The following is a 19356-nucleotide window of genomic DNA, read 5'->3' as shown; positions in this document are numbered from 1 at the left end:
GTTCTAGATTCTAGTGTCAGCTGTGCCTTTTACTGCTACTGGGTGATGTGGGCAAGTTACCTGAGACTCTTATAACTTCTAAAATGAAGATAATAAACATCCTACTTACTGTCAAGGATGTGTGGAGTGCTGAATTGCAGAAAAACAACATTCTTTGGGGATGCTAATATGTCATGGAAACTTTTGACATTAAACTTTATTTTTCCATGTTATGTAAAAACTACTATCAACAGTAAGAATGATAGATTGCAAAGTGAGGTATATTTATTACATTTCACATAGTTTATCATGCAAAAAAATGATGTTGAAATGGAAGAAACAAGCATAGGCCTATTTAGATAGAATGGCGATAGGAAGAGACTGCTGTATTTTTTTCATCCTCTTTTTTCTTAGCATCATTTTGTTTTCTCTCCCACAATTTTCCAGGCAAAGAATGTGTGCAGCAGTTAGCCGAGAACACTAGGTATTTCAGGAGACGACTGAAGGAGATGGGCTTCATCATCTATGGAAATGAAGATTCTCCAGTGGTGCCTTTGATGCTCTACATGCCAGCCAAAATTGGGTATGTTTTATTGCAGGTCACTCAGTGGTCCTTCATTAGACTTAAGGCACCTGTGATAAAAGACTAGGGCTTATAGTTAGAAAAATTATCTTTTCTCCACTGTGTCCATTTGTTAGTTAGGCCATAGTTGACATAGTGGATCTAAATTGCAAGATGTGTAAACTTATTATCATTTCATTAAACAAATATCCAAGTTTAACGCTGTCTTCCAGGTGCTTAGGATGGATGTGTGAACAAAATACAAAACATCTCTGTCCTTGTTTGTGGAGCTTACTTTCTAGTGGGGCAACAGTCAGACAAATGTAGTAATTAGAAGATATTACACTGTGTGTGCTCAAAGGTATTACGTGTATCGAAAAAAGAATAATGCAGGCTACATATGGGGATTGAGAGGACCTGGTAGGTGTGCAGAAATAGCATTAAATAGGGGACAGGGAAAGCCTCGGTGGGAAGGGAAGATGAAATCTGAGCAAAGAGGAACAGTCTGTACAGAGGCCACATGCAGGGACATGCTTAGTCGGTTGAAGAATAGCCAAGTGGTCACTGGAGCTGGAGGACAGCGCCCAAGGGGGAGCAGTGGGCCATGAGGTCAGAAAGGTCGAGCGGAGCATGTTATTGGATATTTACCAGGTGTGCTGATTACCCCAGCTGCTTTGGTTTGTGTGAGATGTACATAATGGAAGCCCTCAACCTGGGACAGCTTTCTTTGTATTTGAGAAGTCCAGATGTACAATGAAACTAGAAGACATTTGAAAAGCAAATGAACAATAATTACATTGAATAATTATATCGAACAGTTGTATGCAAAATTACACTGGAGCTGTAGAATAAAGGAGTGATCTGCTTAGTATGGGTTCCATAAAAAAGGTACCTTGTTTTGATGTGTTTTTCTTTTTGATGGGGGATTGTTTTTGTTTGTTTTAATTATTTTTTCTTTTTTAGTTGTAGATGGACATAATAGCTTTTATTTTATTTGTTTATTTTTATGTGATGTCGGGAATCAAACCCAGTGCCTCACGCATGCTAGGCAAGCACTCTACCACTGAGCCACAACCCCGGGTGGGAGAGTGGGGTTGTTTTTTGAGGCAGGGTTTTGCTGTGTTGTCCAGGTTGGTCTTGAACTCCTGGGCTCAAGTAATCCTCCTACCTCAGCCTCCCAAGCACTAAAGGTATATCTTTTTGAATGGGTGAGTTTTGATCCAGATTTTTAGTATAAAATTAGAATAAGGATCATTTCTCCCATTTGCTTAAATTCATTAAGGGAGCAAATATTTATGTTTATCTTTGAATCCCCAGTATCCACCTCAGTCTCCAACACTCAGAAGGCACTCAGTAAATGTTTATTGAAGTGAATATAAGAGAGAAAAATTAATTGGGGAGCCTAGAAGAATGATGATCCCAAAGACTATGAGAGAGAAGTTGGGAAGAGATGCTTACTAAGGGGAAAAGAAGAGTGCAGGTTTCAATACAGAATTAGAGGGAGTTGGCATTATGTCCTACAAAGAGAGTGTTAGGGAATCTTCTCCCAGTGGAATTATCACAGGTATACTTGAGCTATCAGATCTGAAGGACTCAATCTAGAACCCTTTGTTTAGAGAGGACTGTGCCTCATCTGTCTGCACAGGTGAAACTGAAGAGGGTGGAGGAGAACTGGGGTGATGTGCTGGACAGTTAGGGAGCGTGATCAACAGATACGGGGAGCTCGGGCTCATCTGACCTGGGAGCATGGAGAAAGCTATGCAGGTGTTAGAGAGTAGGAAAAGACTGGCACTGATGTATTGCCAGATGTGCAGGATATTTTTCTCAAACAAGTATTGTGAAAAAATTAATGGAAAAGTAAAATAGAAATAAGGTAGGTCAATGAGGGAAAAACAGAACAGCATAATTTAATAAACAAAATTAAGTGAAAATTAGGATATGTTATTTAGTCAAGATTCAGATGTGGAGTAAGGCCATAGGACAGCTGACTTGGAGTGAGAGGTAGTGCGAGCAATTAGCCAAAGCCACTGGCCAGCTACCTGACAGAAACTAGAGGCCGCTTGCCGATTGGTCACTCTGCCAGCAGATCTGTGTCATGTTATAGCCAGTCCTGTCTATCTCCATAACCTTAAGACTATTGAAACTGCCAAGCTTAACATTTTTTTATTTGTTCTAATTAGTTATACATAGTAGCAGAATGCTACTTTCCATTTCTCTGGTTGTGCACAGTGTAGAGTTGCATCACATGTGCAGTCATACATGTACCTAGGGTAATGATGTTCATCTCATTCCACCATCTTTCATACCCCCGTGCCCCCTCCCCTTCCCTCCCTCCCATTTGCCCAATCAGAGTTCCTCCTGTCTCCCCGCGCACCCCCCAAGCTTAACATTTTAAGGACCAGGTTTTTAATGCAAGTTTATTTTGAAGCCCTTGAACCACTGTTAATAACAAGGGTACTTTTTTTTTAAGACTGTAATTATAAATCTCTTTAGGCAAACCCTGTTACACTGGTCTCTGCCAATTATATTCTTTTACCTTGTGAAGGAAATCATACAGAAGACCACCACCTTAGGATTGAATAAACGAGTTGTGAATTGTCAGTTTTAACTTTAGAAGAAGTTAGAGGAAGTGATGTCTACATCACTAGAGTTTAAATCATTCCAGACAGCAAGACCTTTGCTTTATACTGTTCTTCATTTCTTTTCCTCATTTTCCCCTTTGTAGCGCCTTTGGACGAGAGATGCTAAAGCGAAACATTGGTGTAGTTGTGGTAGGATTTCCTGCTACCCCAATTATTGAGTCCAGAGCCAGGTTTTGCCTGTCAGCAGCTCATACCAAAGAAATACTTGATACGGTAAGTGGACACTTTCATCTTGGTGTAAACATGCCTTATACTAAAAGAACCCATGTATCACATACATGAAACCAATCATTTGTTGATCCGAATGTTTTCTGAGTACCTAAGACAGCAGTGGTGCCCAATGCTACTTAAAACTGCCATTTACAAGAGAACTACCAAGTGTGTAGCATCACACCAGATCCAGTGTCAACCAAACTCTGGAGAATTTTCCAGATTCATCATAGCATTCTGTCTCTATGGACTCCACAGTTGTGCAGTTCCTTTCCTTCCTGTCTGTCTCTGTTCCAAGCTTTCTGGTTATTGTCATGTATGTAGAATTTTCTATCTTAAGCTTTTTCTCCTCCTTGATTGGCTGAGTGCAACTCATTCTGTATATTTCCACTTAAAGGAAACTTGCTCAGGTCTTTTCCTCTTGATAAATAAGACTTTTATTTTTGTGTTGCTGGGGATCAAACCCAGGGCCTCATGCAGGATGGGCTAGGCAAATCCTCTACCACTGAGCTAGATTCCAGCCTTCACATACATAAATCTGAAAGTTAGGAGCTAAGTCTCATTTTATATGTTCAGCACCTGTCACAGTGCCAAGTATAGTTGGGGCTCATAACTATTACTGAATTTAATTATTTATGATTTCAGTTTATTCTCATCTCTTGATATTGCCTCTTGATATGCTGTTGTTTCATATCTAAGATTTCAGTCTTCAAGTTTTTTAAACTTCATTTATTTATTTATGTATATATGTATGTATGTATGTGGTACTGGGGATTGAACCCAGGGCTTTGTGCATGCAAGGCAAGCACTCTACTGAGCTATATCCCCAGGCCTTATTTATTTATTTTTATGTGATGCTGAGGATTGAATCCAGGACCTCATGTGCTAGGCAAGCACTCTATCATCGAGTTACAACCCCAGCCCTCGGTCCTTAAATTGTAAAGTTTTGTTTTCTGAACTGAGGGTATAGCTTAGTGGTAGAACACATGCTTAACATGCACAAGCCCTGGCTTCTATCCCCACCCTCCACCCCCCTGCCGCTGAAAAGGTATGCTTTGTGCAAGTTCATAAAACTTTAGAATGTGACATCTGCAAAAAAAAAAAAAAATTGCTGGAAATATTAATTCGGGGCTGGGGTTGTGGCTCAGAGGTAGAGCGTTTGCCTAGCATGAATGAGGCACTGGATTTGATCCTCAGCACCACGTAAAAATAAAAAAATAAAGGTATTGTGTCCATCCACCACTAAAAAATAAAAGTTAAAAAAAAAGAAATATTTATTAATTGGTTTGAGATCTGATAATAATCCCAAAGAGTTTTTATATATTTTTTGTAAGGGGGGGGGGCGTTACCAGGATTGAACTCAGAGGCACTCAACTACTGAGCCTCATTCCCAGCCATATTGTGTATTTTATATAGAGATAGTGTCTCACTGAGTTGCTTAGTGCCTCGCTCTTGCTGAGGCTGGCTCTGAACTCAATCCTCCTGCCTCAGCCTCCAGAGCTGCTGGGATTACAGGCATGCGCCATCATGCCCGGCAAGAGTTTTTATACTGGGCTGGGGATGTGGCTCAAGCGGTAGCGCGTTCGCCTGGCATGCGTGCTGCCCGGGTTCGATCCTCAGCACCACATACAAACAAGGATGTTGTGTCTGCCAAAAAAAACTAAAAAAAAAATATATATATATTTTAAAAAAAGAATTTTTATACTTTTAGAAGTTTATTATAATAATTTGATTGACATTTTGTATTTCTAAACAGCGGAAGACTTTTTACTTCCTATTTCTACACAGCAGAATTTCTACAATTAAGAGTTTATTCTGCCAGGTATGGTGGCTCACACCTATAATCCCAGCACCTCAGGAGGCTGAGGCAGGAAGATAGCAAGTTCAAAGCCAGTCTCAACATCTTAACAAAGCTCTAAATAATTCAGGGAGACCTTGTCTCTAAATAGAATATTAAAAAAAAAAAAAAAAGAATTGGACTGGGATGTTGCTCAGTGGTTGAGGGCCCATGGGTTCAATCCCCAGTAAACCCCCCTCCCCCCAAAAAAAAGAATTTATTCTACTGGGTGTAGTGTAGTGGTCCATGCCTGTAATTCCAATGACTTGGGAGGCTGAGGTAGGAGGATTGCTTGGGCCTAGCTGGGGCAACATACTGAAAGTCCTTGTCTCAGAAGGAATCTTATAATCTAGATCTACTTGGACTACTGTGGGTTTGTTTGGATGGTTTCTGTTGCTAATCTTTTTCTTTTTTACATTAAGGAAGAAAGATTCTTCTGAAGTCAGAGTTTCTAAATGCCCTTTTCCTTTGTGTTATTAGTAAATCCTATGAATTTTTGTTTTAAATTAATAAATCCTATGTCAGAGGTCAAGGGTTCAGTGGTTAATGGTTTCTCCCAGCTGAAATTTAAGCTTAAATTGCTTCCCTGTGAGTTTCATTTAAATCTCTTCTCAGAGGTACCACTGTCCTGATAACATATTGAAGCCCAGCTCTTATTTGTTTTTTATATTTTTCATATTTTTTTCTTCTGCTGAAATACATAAGGAATGCTATTGATGTCCTTTTTCTCTCTCAAAATACTGATTTTTAAAAATTAAGTTTGAGAACAGATGAATGTGTCTTCTTACTAATAATCAGCTCTGAAATATAAGGTATACATTGTCATACAAAATTGTAGCAACAAGATTAAGCAGGTTTATGCAGTGTCACAGAATTTGGGAAGTCACAGTCAGCCAGTGTATTTCCTTTCCTACCGAGCATATCCTAGCCGTTACATGTATACACATATAACCTTTATCCTGCATACCAGCTATTCACAAGTCATTATTTCTGGTCAGCCTGAGGCCTTGTTCAAAAGCAGCTCTTCCCATAGCTGTGTGTGGTCTGGTTTGAGTGAATGCACTGGACACACCAACCTTACCATCATTGTTTTGGGCCCAGTAAACCATCAAGCGTGCCTGCGTCCTGCTGTCCCTGACTGACGTCTGCCTCATCTGCTGTGTCTTAGGCTTTAAAGGAGATAGATGAAGTTGGGGACCTGCTGCAGCTGAAGTATTCCCGCCACCGGCTGGTGCCTCTACTGGACAGGCCCTTTGATGAGACCACATATGAGGAGACAGAAGACTGAGCCTTTCTGGTGCTCCCTAGAAGAACTCTCTCACCAAGGACAGTGTGGCCTTTCTGAGCCAGTTCCAGGAACCACACTTCTGTGGCCATCTCACATGAAAGACATTTCCTCAACTACTGAAGGTGGCCACCTCCACTCTAAGTGGCATTTTGTAAATAGTAAAAACAAAAACTGCTTCACATCCTTTCTTTGCTAAAAACCACCTTAAAAAAAAAAAAAAGTGATTCACTTTGTCCATTAAAAACATGTTTTATTTTATAGCTCTTCTACTTGTGAAGTCATGCTGGCTCTTGCCTGTCTGGCTAACCACCCAGGCTTTGCCCTCTCTAGCACTTTGCAGGCTTGGGTCCAGCAAGGCTTGCTGCTGGCCCTGGCTCTCCAGCCAAGAGACTCCCCCGGCCCTCCTCCCCCTGGGAGCAAGTGCCTTCCACATTTTTCCCTCCAGGTCTTTGAGGCTGCCCACCTTGAAATCCTTATTTAACTGGTCAAGTAATCAACCAAAGTCATAACTTTATTCATAAGTTTAGCCTTTTAAGAAAAACAGTAAACGATGATAGTGCCAACTGTGTAACTGGTGGGGGGCTCCGAAGACCTTGATCTTATTCCATTTTTTGTTCTGGTTACCAGATGATTTTTTTTCTTTATCTAATATTTCTTCATATGGTCACAGTCTGAGAGTGTGTCCAAATTCTAAGTGCTTTTTCGTGCTTTCAAACTCTAACCCTGACATCTCCCACCTCTTACTGAAAACACACATCATTTTGGAGGCCCAATTCCTGCCTAGTCAGGCCTGTCTGATGAAGGTGACGGACTCCTCCTCACTGATCACCATGTTGTGAATGAGGCTGCTCCATGGTGAAGGCTCTGCTGGCAGGTGGTGTGGCAAGAGTTGGTACCTCCAGGATGGTTGTGGTTGGGTTTCTGCCTCCTTTCTACTTTTCAAAATCATGACAGCCTCTGACTGGGCCTGGGACCAGATTAGGATTTAAACTGATATAGGAAAATGTTGGTCAATCCTTGCTCAGAAATCATTTATCATGTTTCTATTTCAGGATTAAAGTTATTAATTTAACCCTTTTAGAAGCTGACCCACTTAAAATTACTCTTTTGAATTCTAGTTCTTTTATTTTTGATGTCCTCAAACAATTTTAACCTGGCTTATGGAGCTAGATTTTCCCTGTGCTTCCATTGTATAGAATTTTCTTTTTTCTGAGAAATTCTAATAGGAAATCAGATCTATTATATTTCTGAGAAATTCTAATAGGAATCTGATCTATTTCCTAAACTGGAATATCCCCTATTTTGACTGTTTTCATACTGTAACCAGGTAAGGGAACTTCTTTCAGAAAGCTTTATACTGCTTGACCAAAGAACATACCTGAGAATCACCATTTTAAAGTTTTTAATTTTTCTTCAACCAAAGCTCAAGTGAAGAGAACATTTGGCTTTATTGTACCCAAAATCAGTTTGTCTTTTAGTAGCCATCAAGTATTATAGGAGAAGGATTGGGAACAGAATGAAAAAACAGTGGATGATAGTTGTTTTGCAGATCTGATTTTGAAATTGCTCCTTTTATTAGTAAAGATTCCCAGTCCACATCCTGTGTCTCCCCATCAGCTGTGGCATGTTGTGCAGATGCACGTGGTGGAAGATATCAGCAACGTCGTTGTTTGTGCAGTTTTGTTTTCATGTCCCAAGTGTAAGTTATCTTTGGTCATTCAGCGTCTGAGAGCTTTAAGCCCTTGCGATATTCCAAAGTTTTATATCACTTTTTTTAGAAAACAGACAAGGGTGAATAAAAGAACTAAGGAGAGATGCAGGGAATATATTTAGCATGTCCAAGTTAAAGTAAAAGAAAGACTACGGTGACTAAAATAACTTGCCTGTAAAATTAAGTACATTGCTAACCTTTGCTGCGCATCTAATTCCCCACTCTAGAATTGGTCTGCAATACCAGATAGCTTTTGCATTGCAGTTACTAATTAAAGATGTAGGTGTAGGGTTTGCAGAAGTCACAAACTTTAATCAATGAACTTATCCGCTAGTCTTTTTTTTTATTTTGGCTTGCACAAAGTTACTGCAAATTAAAATGTCAGTATGGGCATTTAAAATTATAAACACACATGTCACTTTGTTGATGAGAAGTTGTTTCAGGATAAATGTAATTAAGAGTTTATTTTGAAGAGACAAAATTCCTGTGATCTATCCAGGATCTTTGTACTTTGTAGAGGACAAAATGTTATATGTATATTGCATGTGGCTGGTTGTCTCTACTTAATTGTAATATAAATTTGGGGGGTCCAGTTATATCCTACATATCATTAATTATCCAACTTCTTGGGGAAGTACAAGGGTATATAAATACAGTCATACTCATTGAGAATGATCACAAATCTGGGATAAGCAAATATTGTTTAGTACAATTTGACATGGCCTGATGCAAGAATCTGGTGGGATTGAAACTGGCCATGGTAGCACATGCCTATAATCCAAGCTACTTGGGAGGCTGAGGTGTAAGGATTCCAAGTTCAAGATCAGCGCGGACAATTAGCAAGACCCTCTCAAAAAAAAAAAAAAATTAAGGGGCTGGGGGTCTGTCTCAGTGGTAAATGCCCCTGGATTCAAAACTCTAATACCACACACACACAGAAAAAAAAAAAAAAAACATATTGTACTTCAAATAGGTTGCAGTTAACCATTCCTACCAAAACTGGTGATGTGAGTCAGTTGATAGAGGTTGGACTAATACTTTTTCTTGCCCTTCTTTGTTGCATTGACTTTATTCATTTCAGGTGTAGAGTTATTCATATGATCATATCAGAAACCAGGAAGTGTACAGCTAGGAGACACAAAATCACATACAAATAATGGCCTAAGTAGCAGTTTCTCCTAACTCTTTTTTTTTTTTTTTTTTTAACCCAAGGGCATTCAACCACTGAGCCACACCCCTATTCCTTTTTACTTTTTATTTTGAGACAGGGTCTCACTAAGTTGGTTAGGATCTCACTAATTTGCTGAGGCTGGCTTTAAACTTGTGACACTCCCACCTGTGCCTCCCCAAGTGACTGGGATTATAGGTGTGCTCTACTGTGTCCAGCTCTCCCATCTTTATTTTAAAAGCTTTATCCTAGCAGGTGACAAGGAATTTGAAGCACTTTTTTTTTTCTTTTGAGCACTTTAAAATCTTTTTTTTTTGCTTTAGATTAAAAAAGAAAGTCCCTTTTAAAAACAGATTCTAGTCCTCAGAACTCCTCAATACTGCTTGTTTGAAGAATCCAGCCACTTAGTCACTATCTTAAACTCATTGGGGGAAGATTTCAAACAGTGAAAATCAGCGTCTTCCTCAAGTGGACACAGAAGGTGGACAGGAACCTCTTACACGGCTTGCCCCACTCCCATTCAGAGGCCAAGGAATGGAACATTTTCCTACTGAGTTGTCTCTATAATCCTTCTCTTCATTTGGCCTGCCTTTCTTTCTATATCTTCCAGTTCTTGATTTCTTTTTATTTCTTTTTTTTTTTTTTAAACAATTCTAGCTCCAGAGAAACTGATATATATGGTGGTGCTGGGCTTGGGCTCAATAGCTCAGACACCCTGGTCCTCCTTGTACACTCAGCCTTATGTTTCAAGAGGAGGCAGGGGACTATTCCATCCCTCCTTAATTAAGGGGTCCTGTATCTAAGTTTCTCACAGCTGATGTGGTCCAGCTGAACTGTCAGTGTGTGATACCCTTTGCTTCCCACCTATTAGTGAAAACCAGGCAGAGTAGCTTACTTGGAGAGATTTCTGACTTCACAGGGGAAAGGGGAAATGATGATCTACCACGACCTCCCTGTTCTCTCTTTTCTAAATCAGGGAGGATTTCTGGTCCCCCCAAATACTGGATTGGAACAGTGTAGAATTGCTGGTCACAGCATGGCAGCAGAGAGAGACCCTGGCTAATTCTTATTTTGTAAAGAGTTGCAGTCTTGTGCCAAACCCACCTAAAAATGGCTAAATGCAATTGTTCTCTTGTATAGGAAATTGTTAAGACCTGACTTTAGGGTCCCTTTTCTCTCCTGATGTTCTAGATAAGCCACAATGGATTTTATTCTGTTTGCTTCAACTGTGTGGTTAGAACAAGAGGGACAGCAGTGTTTTTTCTTTTCTCAGTGCCTGTACTCAACAGAGATAGGAAATTGGTGAGCATTTCACACGGGTATGGAGTCAACTTAGCCCAAAGGGGTTGTGGAATGTGGTAAAAGTAGTATGAAAATCTAGGACTCTTCTTGGCTGCCTAGCTAAGAATCTATCTATAGATTTGTTTGTTTTTTCAGGGTGGGAGTGCTAATCCGTTTATTTTTCCTGGCCCCAGAACCTGTAGGTGTGCTGCTACCTGCTTAACACAGAAGCTCAGTATGCAGCAGGCATCTCAGTCCATTCAGCCAGGTACCAAAGTACCTTCCATGTGGAGAAAAGCGTGTCCCTTCCTCTCCTCCGCTTTGCTCACATGAAATGTGTGTCGGGCTCCTAGCCAGTTGCTGTGTGTCTAGCCAGAGAACTGACTTAGAGGGCTGGCTTCCGCCTCACACAGGAGAAACACTAGGGCTTGCCAGTGATCCCCTGGCTTTACTTGTATACAAAATGCTGCTGTTCCTTTGTCATTTCCAGTGACTTCTGTTTTCCAAGCAGCTTTTTGCTATGGAGTCTTTTCTAGGGAAGGAAAAAAGGGGGACTAGTTTGCTTCCCTCGTTAAAATGGTCATTCTCGTCTTCCCTGCAGGGTCTGGAGATATCCCATTCCCAGTCCACTCTGGTGCCAGGAGCTGTGGATAGGTTTTGTTTACTGGGTAGCATACATGATAAATGGCCTTAAGCTGTTCTTCTTTCTGGTATGATGAGTTATATTAAACTGACCCTAAAGAATTCAATGGCTCCTACGCTGTGTTCTTAATGAAGCAATACCCAAAGCTCTGTTCTTCTGAGGCAGTGGTGAGGGGGTTGAATGAAAGCTACAAACCAGGGCAGGACCCTGACATCGTGCTTTCTCAGCGTCTGCTTTGTTGCCGTGGACGTGGTGAGTGGGTCCGTCCACAAGGAGACTTGAGCCAGCTCAAAGTTTGCTTTTTCCAACTCAGTTTCCATGTTTCTTATGCAAAACTTGGTTGCTTGGCCTAAAACTTCCTGGAAAGTAGGGGCCATACCACTGACCAGGGTGGAGTGGTGGCTTGTCTTCATTCGTAGTGTTGTTACTTTGGTTAGAATCCTAAGAGCTTCCTTGCTGGCTCTTTACAGGACACTGGGAATCGCCCTGTCAGTTCAGCCAACAGGCCCCCCCCACCATCTTGATGATCCCTCTCTGACAAAGGCAGCTAACAGTAAGGGAAGGGGGAAAGAGAAGAGGAAATGCTGATGGGAGGCCGAGATCTTATTCATTGGTCCATGTTTTTCCACTGACCAAGTTACTTGTAAACTGGAATTCACAAGGTGTGCTGTGATGACCCCTTTCCTTTGCTGTAATGTTCATATAGTCTGGGAAAGGAAAAGAAGGGGAAGTGTAAATAAAATTTTTTTAAATTTTAGTAATGTGTTAAAATGTCACTCTTCCATACCCTGCCTTTTTGCCAGATGATGATTTTTTATTTTTATTTTTTATTGGATGACTGTGAAGTTATAAATAATGAGTTAGGGTGGTGTATCAATTTTGAGAGTGCATGTTAAGATCTAAAGGGGAACTATTTGAGATGACTTAAGAATCATCCCATGCAAATATATATTGTTTTGCCCTAATAAAATGTTCATAAAGATATATCTGCCTTTATTCATTTAACTAAGAAATATCGAGAGCTCTATCTCTGTGCCATCAAGTACACGGAACATTATCAATCATAGCAATGAATAGATATGCTTCCTACCTTCCAGTAAACAAGCGCACAAACAGATACATCATTTTATAAACACTAAAGACTGTTGAGGAGGGCTGGGGATGTGGCTCAAGTGGTAGCGCGCTTGCCTGGCATGCGTGCAGCTGGGGTTCAATCCTCAGCACCACATACAAACAAAGATGTTGTGTCCGCCAAAAACTAAAAAATAAATATTAAAAAAAAAAGACTGTTGAGGAAAAGTAAAAGATTGTACGCAGTTTCTGGTTTAGACAGGTGACAAGAAAACCTGTCTGAAGAAGCAGAGGATCTAAAAGAAAGTCTCAGTAAAGAAAAGAGCTCAATAAGCAAATGGGTAGTGGTGAAGCCAGAAAGGCGGCGGCAGAGGCTGGCCACCCTGGACTTTGTGGGTCAGGGTGAGGGGTTTCTCTTAATGCACAGGAAACCAGTGAAATATTTAAGCATTGGAAAAGATGACCACTAATTTTTTTTTTTTTTTTTTTTTGTAGATACAGACAGGTTGACAAAATTTTTATGGAGGTACAAAGGAATACAGTCAAAACAATTTTGAGAAGGGACTTAAGAATACCTATAAAGCTACAGAATGCTGTTGCCTTTGGAATGGTCATAAAGATCAGTAAAATAATAGTGTTCAGAAATAGACCCATACATATATGGTCAGTTGATTTTTAACAAAGGTTCCAAGGTAATTTGGTGGGGAAAATACAGTTATTTCAACTACTGGTGCTGAAACAGCTAAATGTCCACAAGGGAAATGAACTCAAACCTTATATATGATAATTAAATCATAAACCTGAAATATGCTGATAAAAATTCTAGAACTTCTAGAAGGAAATAGAAAAAGACTTTAAAACTACAGACTGATTAAAAAAAATTCACAATACAAGTGTTTTATAAAGGATTTCTATCCAGAAAATATATAAAGAACTGTTAAAACTCAGTAAGGGTATCCAAAAATAAGGGAAAATTTTTAACAAACATTGCACTAAAAAGTATATACAAATGGCCAGTTAGCACATGAAAAAATGATCATCACTATTGATATGACAATAAAATCCCACACACCCCAATAAGAATGGCTAAAATTAAAATGAATTGCAATATTAAGTGTGGACGAAGATGTGGAACAATGAAGGATCACATAGGATGCTCATGGGTACTTGATTTGGGGGGAGAGGATACTGGGGATTGAACTCAGGGGCATTTGACCACTGAGCCACATCCCCAGTCCTACTTGGTATTTTATTTAGAGACAGTGTCTCACTGAGTGCTTAGCACCTCTCTTTTGCTAAGGCTGGCTTTGAACTCTCCATTCTCCTGCCTCAGCCTCCTGAGCTGCTGGGATTACAGGCATGTACCACCACACCTGGCCTTTAGTTTCTTTTCTTTTTTTTTTTTTTTTTTTTGTACTGGGGATTGAACTCAGGGTCACTTAACCACTGAGCCACATCCCCAGACCTTTTATACATATATAAAATACATATATATTTTTTTCTCTCTCTTTTTTCTCACTAAGTTGCTTAGGGCCTTGATAAGTTGCTAAGGCTGACTTTGAAATTGCAATCCTCCTGCCTTCGCTCCTGAACCACTGATATTACAGGCATGCGCCACTGTGCCCAGCTTGGCAGCAATTATTACAGGTATTTATTTACCTAAAAAAAATGAGAGCATGCCCACAAAAGGACTTTTACTTGAATATTCATAGCTGTTTTATTCATAATAACCCCAAGGAGAAAAGTACCTGAAAGCATTTTGGCAAATGGATAAATAAATTGTATGCTCGTATTGTGCAATGTTAATCAGCAATGAAAGGAACAAATTACTGATACCAGTTACTGATGGGTGAGTCTCCAAAGCATGCTAAAGGATGACTACACAAAAGAATAGATAAATATGATTCCCACTGATAAGAAATCCTAGAAAAGGCAAACTAACCTTTGGTGACACAGCACAGGGGTTATAAGTTGCCAGCAGCCCAGGTTAGGAGGTGGGATTAACCATACAAAGGGTTTGTTTTCAAAAACGAGGCAATTTTAAAAACATAAAATCATGACTTTCTTATAAAAATAAATGCATTAAAGATTCTATTTAACTCATTAATAAGGAAATTGGTGAGGAATACCTACAACCTACAGAGCAATAGCTCAAAAGCAGAAAGACTAGAACCAGAGAACCCAGGTAGACAATGCAATTTTCCACTAATGCACAATTTGATTTTTATTCACAGTACACAGAAGGAAATTAGAGTCACAGCAAGGTCTTTCATTTGTCAAAACTCTGAACTGTACAATTAAAATAGATATGTTTTATTATATGTAATTTTTTACCTCATGAAATGGATTTAAAAAAAAAAAAAGTTTCATGGAGAGGGGAAGGAAAAGTGGGCCCAGCAAGACCTATTAGACTAAGAGGTCCACAGAAAGCAGGGAGGGGCTTAGAGTGGAGTGACTGATTGATTGACATGAAGACAGATACTCATGAATGAAGGAGCTCTTCAAAGTCTGAGTTTAATCTGGTGGAAGGTGTCAAAGTGTGGCGAAAATATAAGCTGGATGTGAAAGTATTTTTACCAAAGGGGGGGAAAAAAAAACAAAACCTAAAACAGAACAAAGCTACATAGCATTTGTTCTAGTAAATATAGTATAGCAGGTGCTCAAAACCTGGGTTTCTTTTGGCTTAGATTTGAGAGTGTGCCATTGTTTTAGTCAGTTCTTTTTGTTTGTTTGCTACTGTGACCAAAACACCTGACAAGAACAATTTTAGTGGAGGAAGTTTGTCACCCATAATTTCAGAGGCCTCAGTCCTCAGTGGATTCCATCCCTCGGCCCAAGGTGTGGCAGAAGAAAGCAGCGAGGACAGGATCCCAGGAAGCAGAGAAAGGGAGCATTCCCCTCACCAAGGACAAAATAAAAACCCCAAGGACACACACCCCAATGACCCAGCTCCTCCAGGCACACCCAGCCTTCTTACAGTTACCACCCAGTTAATCCCTATCAGGGGGATTAATGCGGCTGATTAGGTTAAGGCTCTCATAACCCAGTCATTTCACATCTAAGCTTTCTTGCATTGTCTTACACATGAATTTTTTGGGACATCTCATATAGAAACCATAACGTTCTGCTCCTGGTCCCTAAAAGCTCATGCCATCTCATAATTCAAAATATATTTAAGCCATTTTCAAGAGTCCCCATGGTCTTAAAAGGATTGCCCAAAAGTCCAAGTTCAAAGTCTCAACCTAGACACAGGGTAAACTCTCAGCATGAGTCCCCATAAAAACCGAAATCAAGTTATGGGTACCCAATATATACAGACATAGAGTAAATATTTCCATTCCACAAGGGAGAAATAGGGGCATAGAAAGAAGAGATGGGACCAAAGCAAGACCAAAGTTCGGCTGGGCAAACAAGTCCTGTAGCTCCATGGCCAACATCTGGAGCACACAGCACCATGAGGTTCTCTCCAAAGGGCGTGTGTAACTTTGCCCCTCTGGCTTGGGTGGTTGCAGTACACATGGCCTTTCTCTTGGCTTGTCTCTGCTTGGTTCCTGCAGCTTTCCTGGGCATACCTTCCACGGTACTGGCATTTCTTAATCCCAGGGGCTCCATGCAGCTTTGGCCTCCTCATATCTCCACACATGGCCCTCTCAGGGGCTGCCCACAGGGACTCCATCCAACCCTGCTGCACTTTGCCTGGCCTCCCAGGCCTTCCTTTGAAATCTCAGTGGAAGCCTCCATGAACCCCTAACTCCAGCATCCTGCATTCCTGCAGAACCATCACCACATGTTGATGCCAAAGGTTGCTGCCATCTAGAGCAATAGCCAAGACTCTGGGGACTAGGGATACAGCAGCCTCTGAGTTCCTGAGCAGCTGAGCATGGTGAAATTTTCTAAGCCCCCTTGTGCAAATAGGGTGCTCCACTGGTCTCTGCTCAAAGGAATTTTTACTTTTGTGCCCTTGAGCCTGAGATGGGTATGGTCTTTTCAGTTCCTGAGATGCCCTCAAGCCATGATTCCTATTGTCTTTGGGTAAAATGTTTAGTGTTTCTCTAGTGACTAGTCTTTAACAACCACACCTTTCTTAGCCCCAGTTTTCCTGAAGTTTTCTGGCCAAACTCCAAGTTTTTCAAATATTTTTGCTTTGCTTTTTGCTCCTGAATATCACAATAAACTTGGCTAAAAAACCACCAGCAATATCCATGCCACAAACTGAATGCTATGATGCTTAGAACTTTCTTCTGCCAAATAAAGAAATACGTCACCTTTAAATTCAGCGTTACAAAAAGTCTCAGAACATGGCCAAAGTGCAGACAATTTCTTAGTCAGAATGCACCACGAATGGCCTTTAGTCCAATCTCCCAGAGAGTCCTCTTTTTCCTCTGAAACCTCATGAACCAAGTCTTTACTGTCCACAGTCCTATGGGCATTCTGGTCTTCTACTCTCCCACCAGAACTGTCTATCAAAGTCCACCTACAACATTCTAAAGCTTTTCCAACTTTCATCATTAAACTTTCCAAAATTCCTCCCACAAATTCCAAAAAGCTCCAAAAGCTTCTGAGTCACACGGTCAGGTCAGTGAAAGCAACAACTCCACTTCTAGGTACCAATTTCTTTTTGTTGTTGTTTAATATTGATTTTTCAGTGGATCTTTATTTTATCTATTTATTTATTTATATGTGGTGCTGAGGACTGAACCCAGGGCCTCATACATGCTAGGCAATTGCTCTACCACTGGGCCACAACCCCAAGCCTATTGTTAGTTTCTATTGAGTACAATTTAATGAAATTTCCTCAGATTGCAATTTTTTACACACGACAGTATAATATATTTTGACATATTATACATATACGGGGTACAACTTCCCATTCTGGTTGTACATAATGTGGAGTTACATTGGTCGTGTATTCATATATGAACATAGGAAAGTTATGTCTGATTCATTCTACTGTCTTACTCCCATTCCCCCTCATTTCCCTTCATTCCCTTCGGTCTAATCAAAATACTTCTATTCTTCCATACCCCCACCCTTAATGTAAATTAGCATTTGCATATCAGAGAAAACATTTGGACTTTGGGTTTTTTGGATTGGTTTATTTCACTTAGAATGATAATCTCCAGTTCCATCCATTTACCAGCAAATGCCATCTTTTCATTTATATTTATGGCTGAGTAATATTCCATGGTGTATACATACACCACATTTTCTTTATCCATTCATCTGTTAAAGGGCACCAAGGCTGGTTCCATAGTTTAGCTATTGTGGATTGAGCTGCTATAACATTGATGTGGCAGTGTCACTATAGTATGCTGATTTTAAGTCTCAGTACCAATTTGTTTTAGCTTTTTTGTTGCTCTGACCAAAATAACTTACAAGAACGATTTTAGAGGAGGAGAAGTTTATTTGTCCTCGTTTTCAGAGGTCTCAGAACTGAGTCCTTAATCTCAGTCCTAAAACATCAGATTCCATTCCTCCGGGCCTAAGGTGTGACAGAACATCATGGCAAAAGTGTGAAACAGAGTAAAGCAGCAGGGGACAGGGCACCAGAGAGACAGAGTTGCCCTCACCAAGGGCAAAATACAAACCTGGAGGGGCTGGGGATACAGCTCAGTTGATAGAGTGCTTGCCTTGGATGCACAGGCCCTGGGTTCAATCCCCAGCACCACACACACACACACACACACACACACACACACACAGTAATATATATATTACCTTCCCAGGCAAACCTGTGCACAAATCTCATATATATATATATCTCCCCCCAGGGACATAACCCCATTGACCCAGCTCCTCCAGCCATACTTTACTGCACTGATTAGGTTAGGGTTCTCATAAACTGATCATTTCACATCTAAGCTTTCTTGCATTATCACACATATAAGTTTTTGGGGAAATCTCATATCAAAACCATAACAATCATGTACTAGGTATCTCTCAATAGATGACACTCCCCCTCATGCCATCACAGCTGATGAAAGCAGAGGCCACACAACAGGTCCAATGAGATCACCTGCTCAGCGAATGGCAGCAGCAGGATTCACACCACAGTGGCTGACCTGGACCTAGGCTGTCATCCCTGCCATGCACCATTCAAAATGCTAGAGTCCTCCAGGAAACTGCACCGTCCCCTAAGAGCTTTCCTCTAGCTCAACCCAAACCCCAACAGCTTTATATCCCAGTGGCTGAACTTCCTAGCCACCTTTGTTACCGCCTCCAGGGATCACCAACCCTGCCCTCAGATCTGTGCTCCCCTCTGGGGTCCCTCATCCAGCCCTGATACCTGCTCCCCACTGTCATGATGCTCATATTCCTTAACACCCCCATTGGACAACTAGGGTTGTCACTGTCCCTCATTCCTGCTCTTTGCCAGCTAAGGTTCCCTTTCAGTCAGTCAGAGGTAGGCCATTGTACCGATCCGCGTGGCCTGCGGTTTCTCACAGAGGGACTGGCTGCCACTCTGTCTCATCCAGGACAGCGGGCGGGGACACCCAGCTGCAGAGCGGGGCCGTCTGATCACTCCCCTCAAGCGTCCCTCCTTGCTGTCCTTCTGGGACTTCACCCTCACACCTAAGTCTCGAATGTCTCCTAGTCTTAAAAGTGCTCTGAGAACTCCGAGGACACGGGGTGCGGGGATGGCAGGTGCCGGGGCTCTGCGTCAAGCAGCGGAGTGGGAAGAGCCTTGCAAGATGGACTTCAGGCTCCCTTCCCAGGCGAACCTGTGCACAAATCACGTCTGCCCAGGACCTGAAGACCCGCACTCGCCGACTGGTCAGGGGCGCGGAGCGCGCGCCAGGTCTGCGGGTCCCTGTCCCCTTGGGAGCGCCGTCGGGGAGGCGGGAGGTGGCGCCCGACCCTTCCCGCCCGAGGAGCGGCTCGGGGCTGGAGAGCGCGTGGCGGCGGGCGGCAACTTCCCCCGAACAGGAATTCGCTTGGGGCCGCGATGGCGACAGCGGCGGGG

The 19356-nt window shown here is 41.4% G+C and overlaps 1 protein-coding gene across 3 annotated transcripts in view; it reads left to right on the top strand.

Annotated features, from left to right (window-relative positions):
* Sptlc2 (serine palmitoyltransferase long chain base subunit 2) overlaps positions 1-19356 on the top strand; it is a 108392-nt gene that overhangs the window by 76619 nt on the left and 12417 nt on the right. For 2 of the 3 annotated variants that reach the window (XM_048799074.1, XM_048799073.1), the window contains exons 9-10: positions 427-562; positions 3267-3396. In XM_048799074.1, the coding sequence (XP_048655031.1) occupies positions 427-562; positions 3267-3396 (266 nt within the window). Of the gene's footprint in view, positions 1-426; positions 563-3266; positions 3397-6398; positions 12306-19356 lie in introns of those variants that run through there. The other variant, XM_015494387.2, reaches the window with a different exon arrangement.

This window comes from Marmota marmota, unplaced genomic scaffold (assembly GCF_001458135.2).
Source record: "Marmota marmota marmota unplaced genomic scaffold, marMar, whole genome shotgun sequence".
Classification (NCBI taxonomy): Eukaryota; Metazoa; Chordata; class Mammalia; order Rodentia; family Sciuridae; genus Marmota; species Marmota marmota.
The sequence above is the reverse complement of the archived record's forward strand: the minus strand, read 5'-3'. Positions and strand labels throughout refer to the sequence as shown.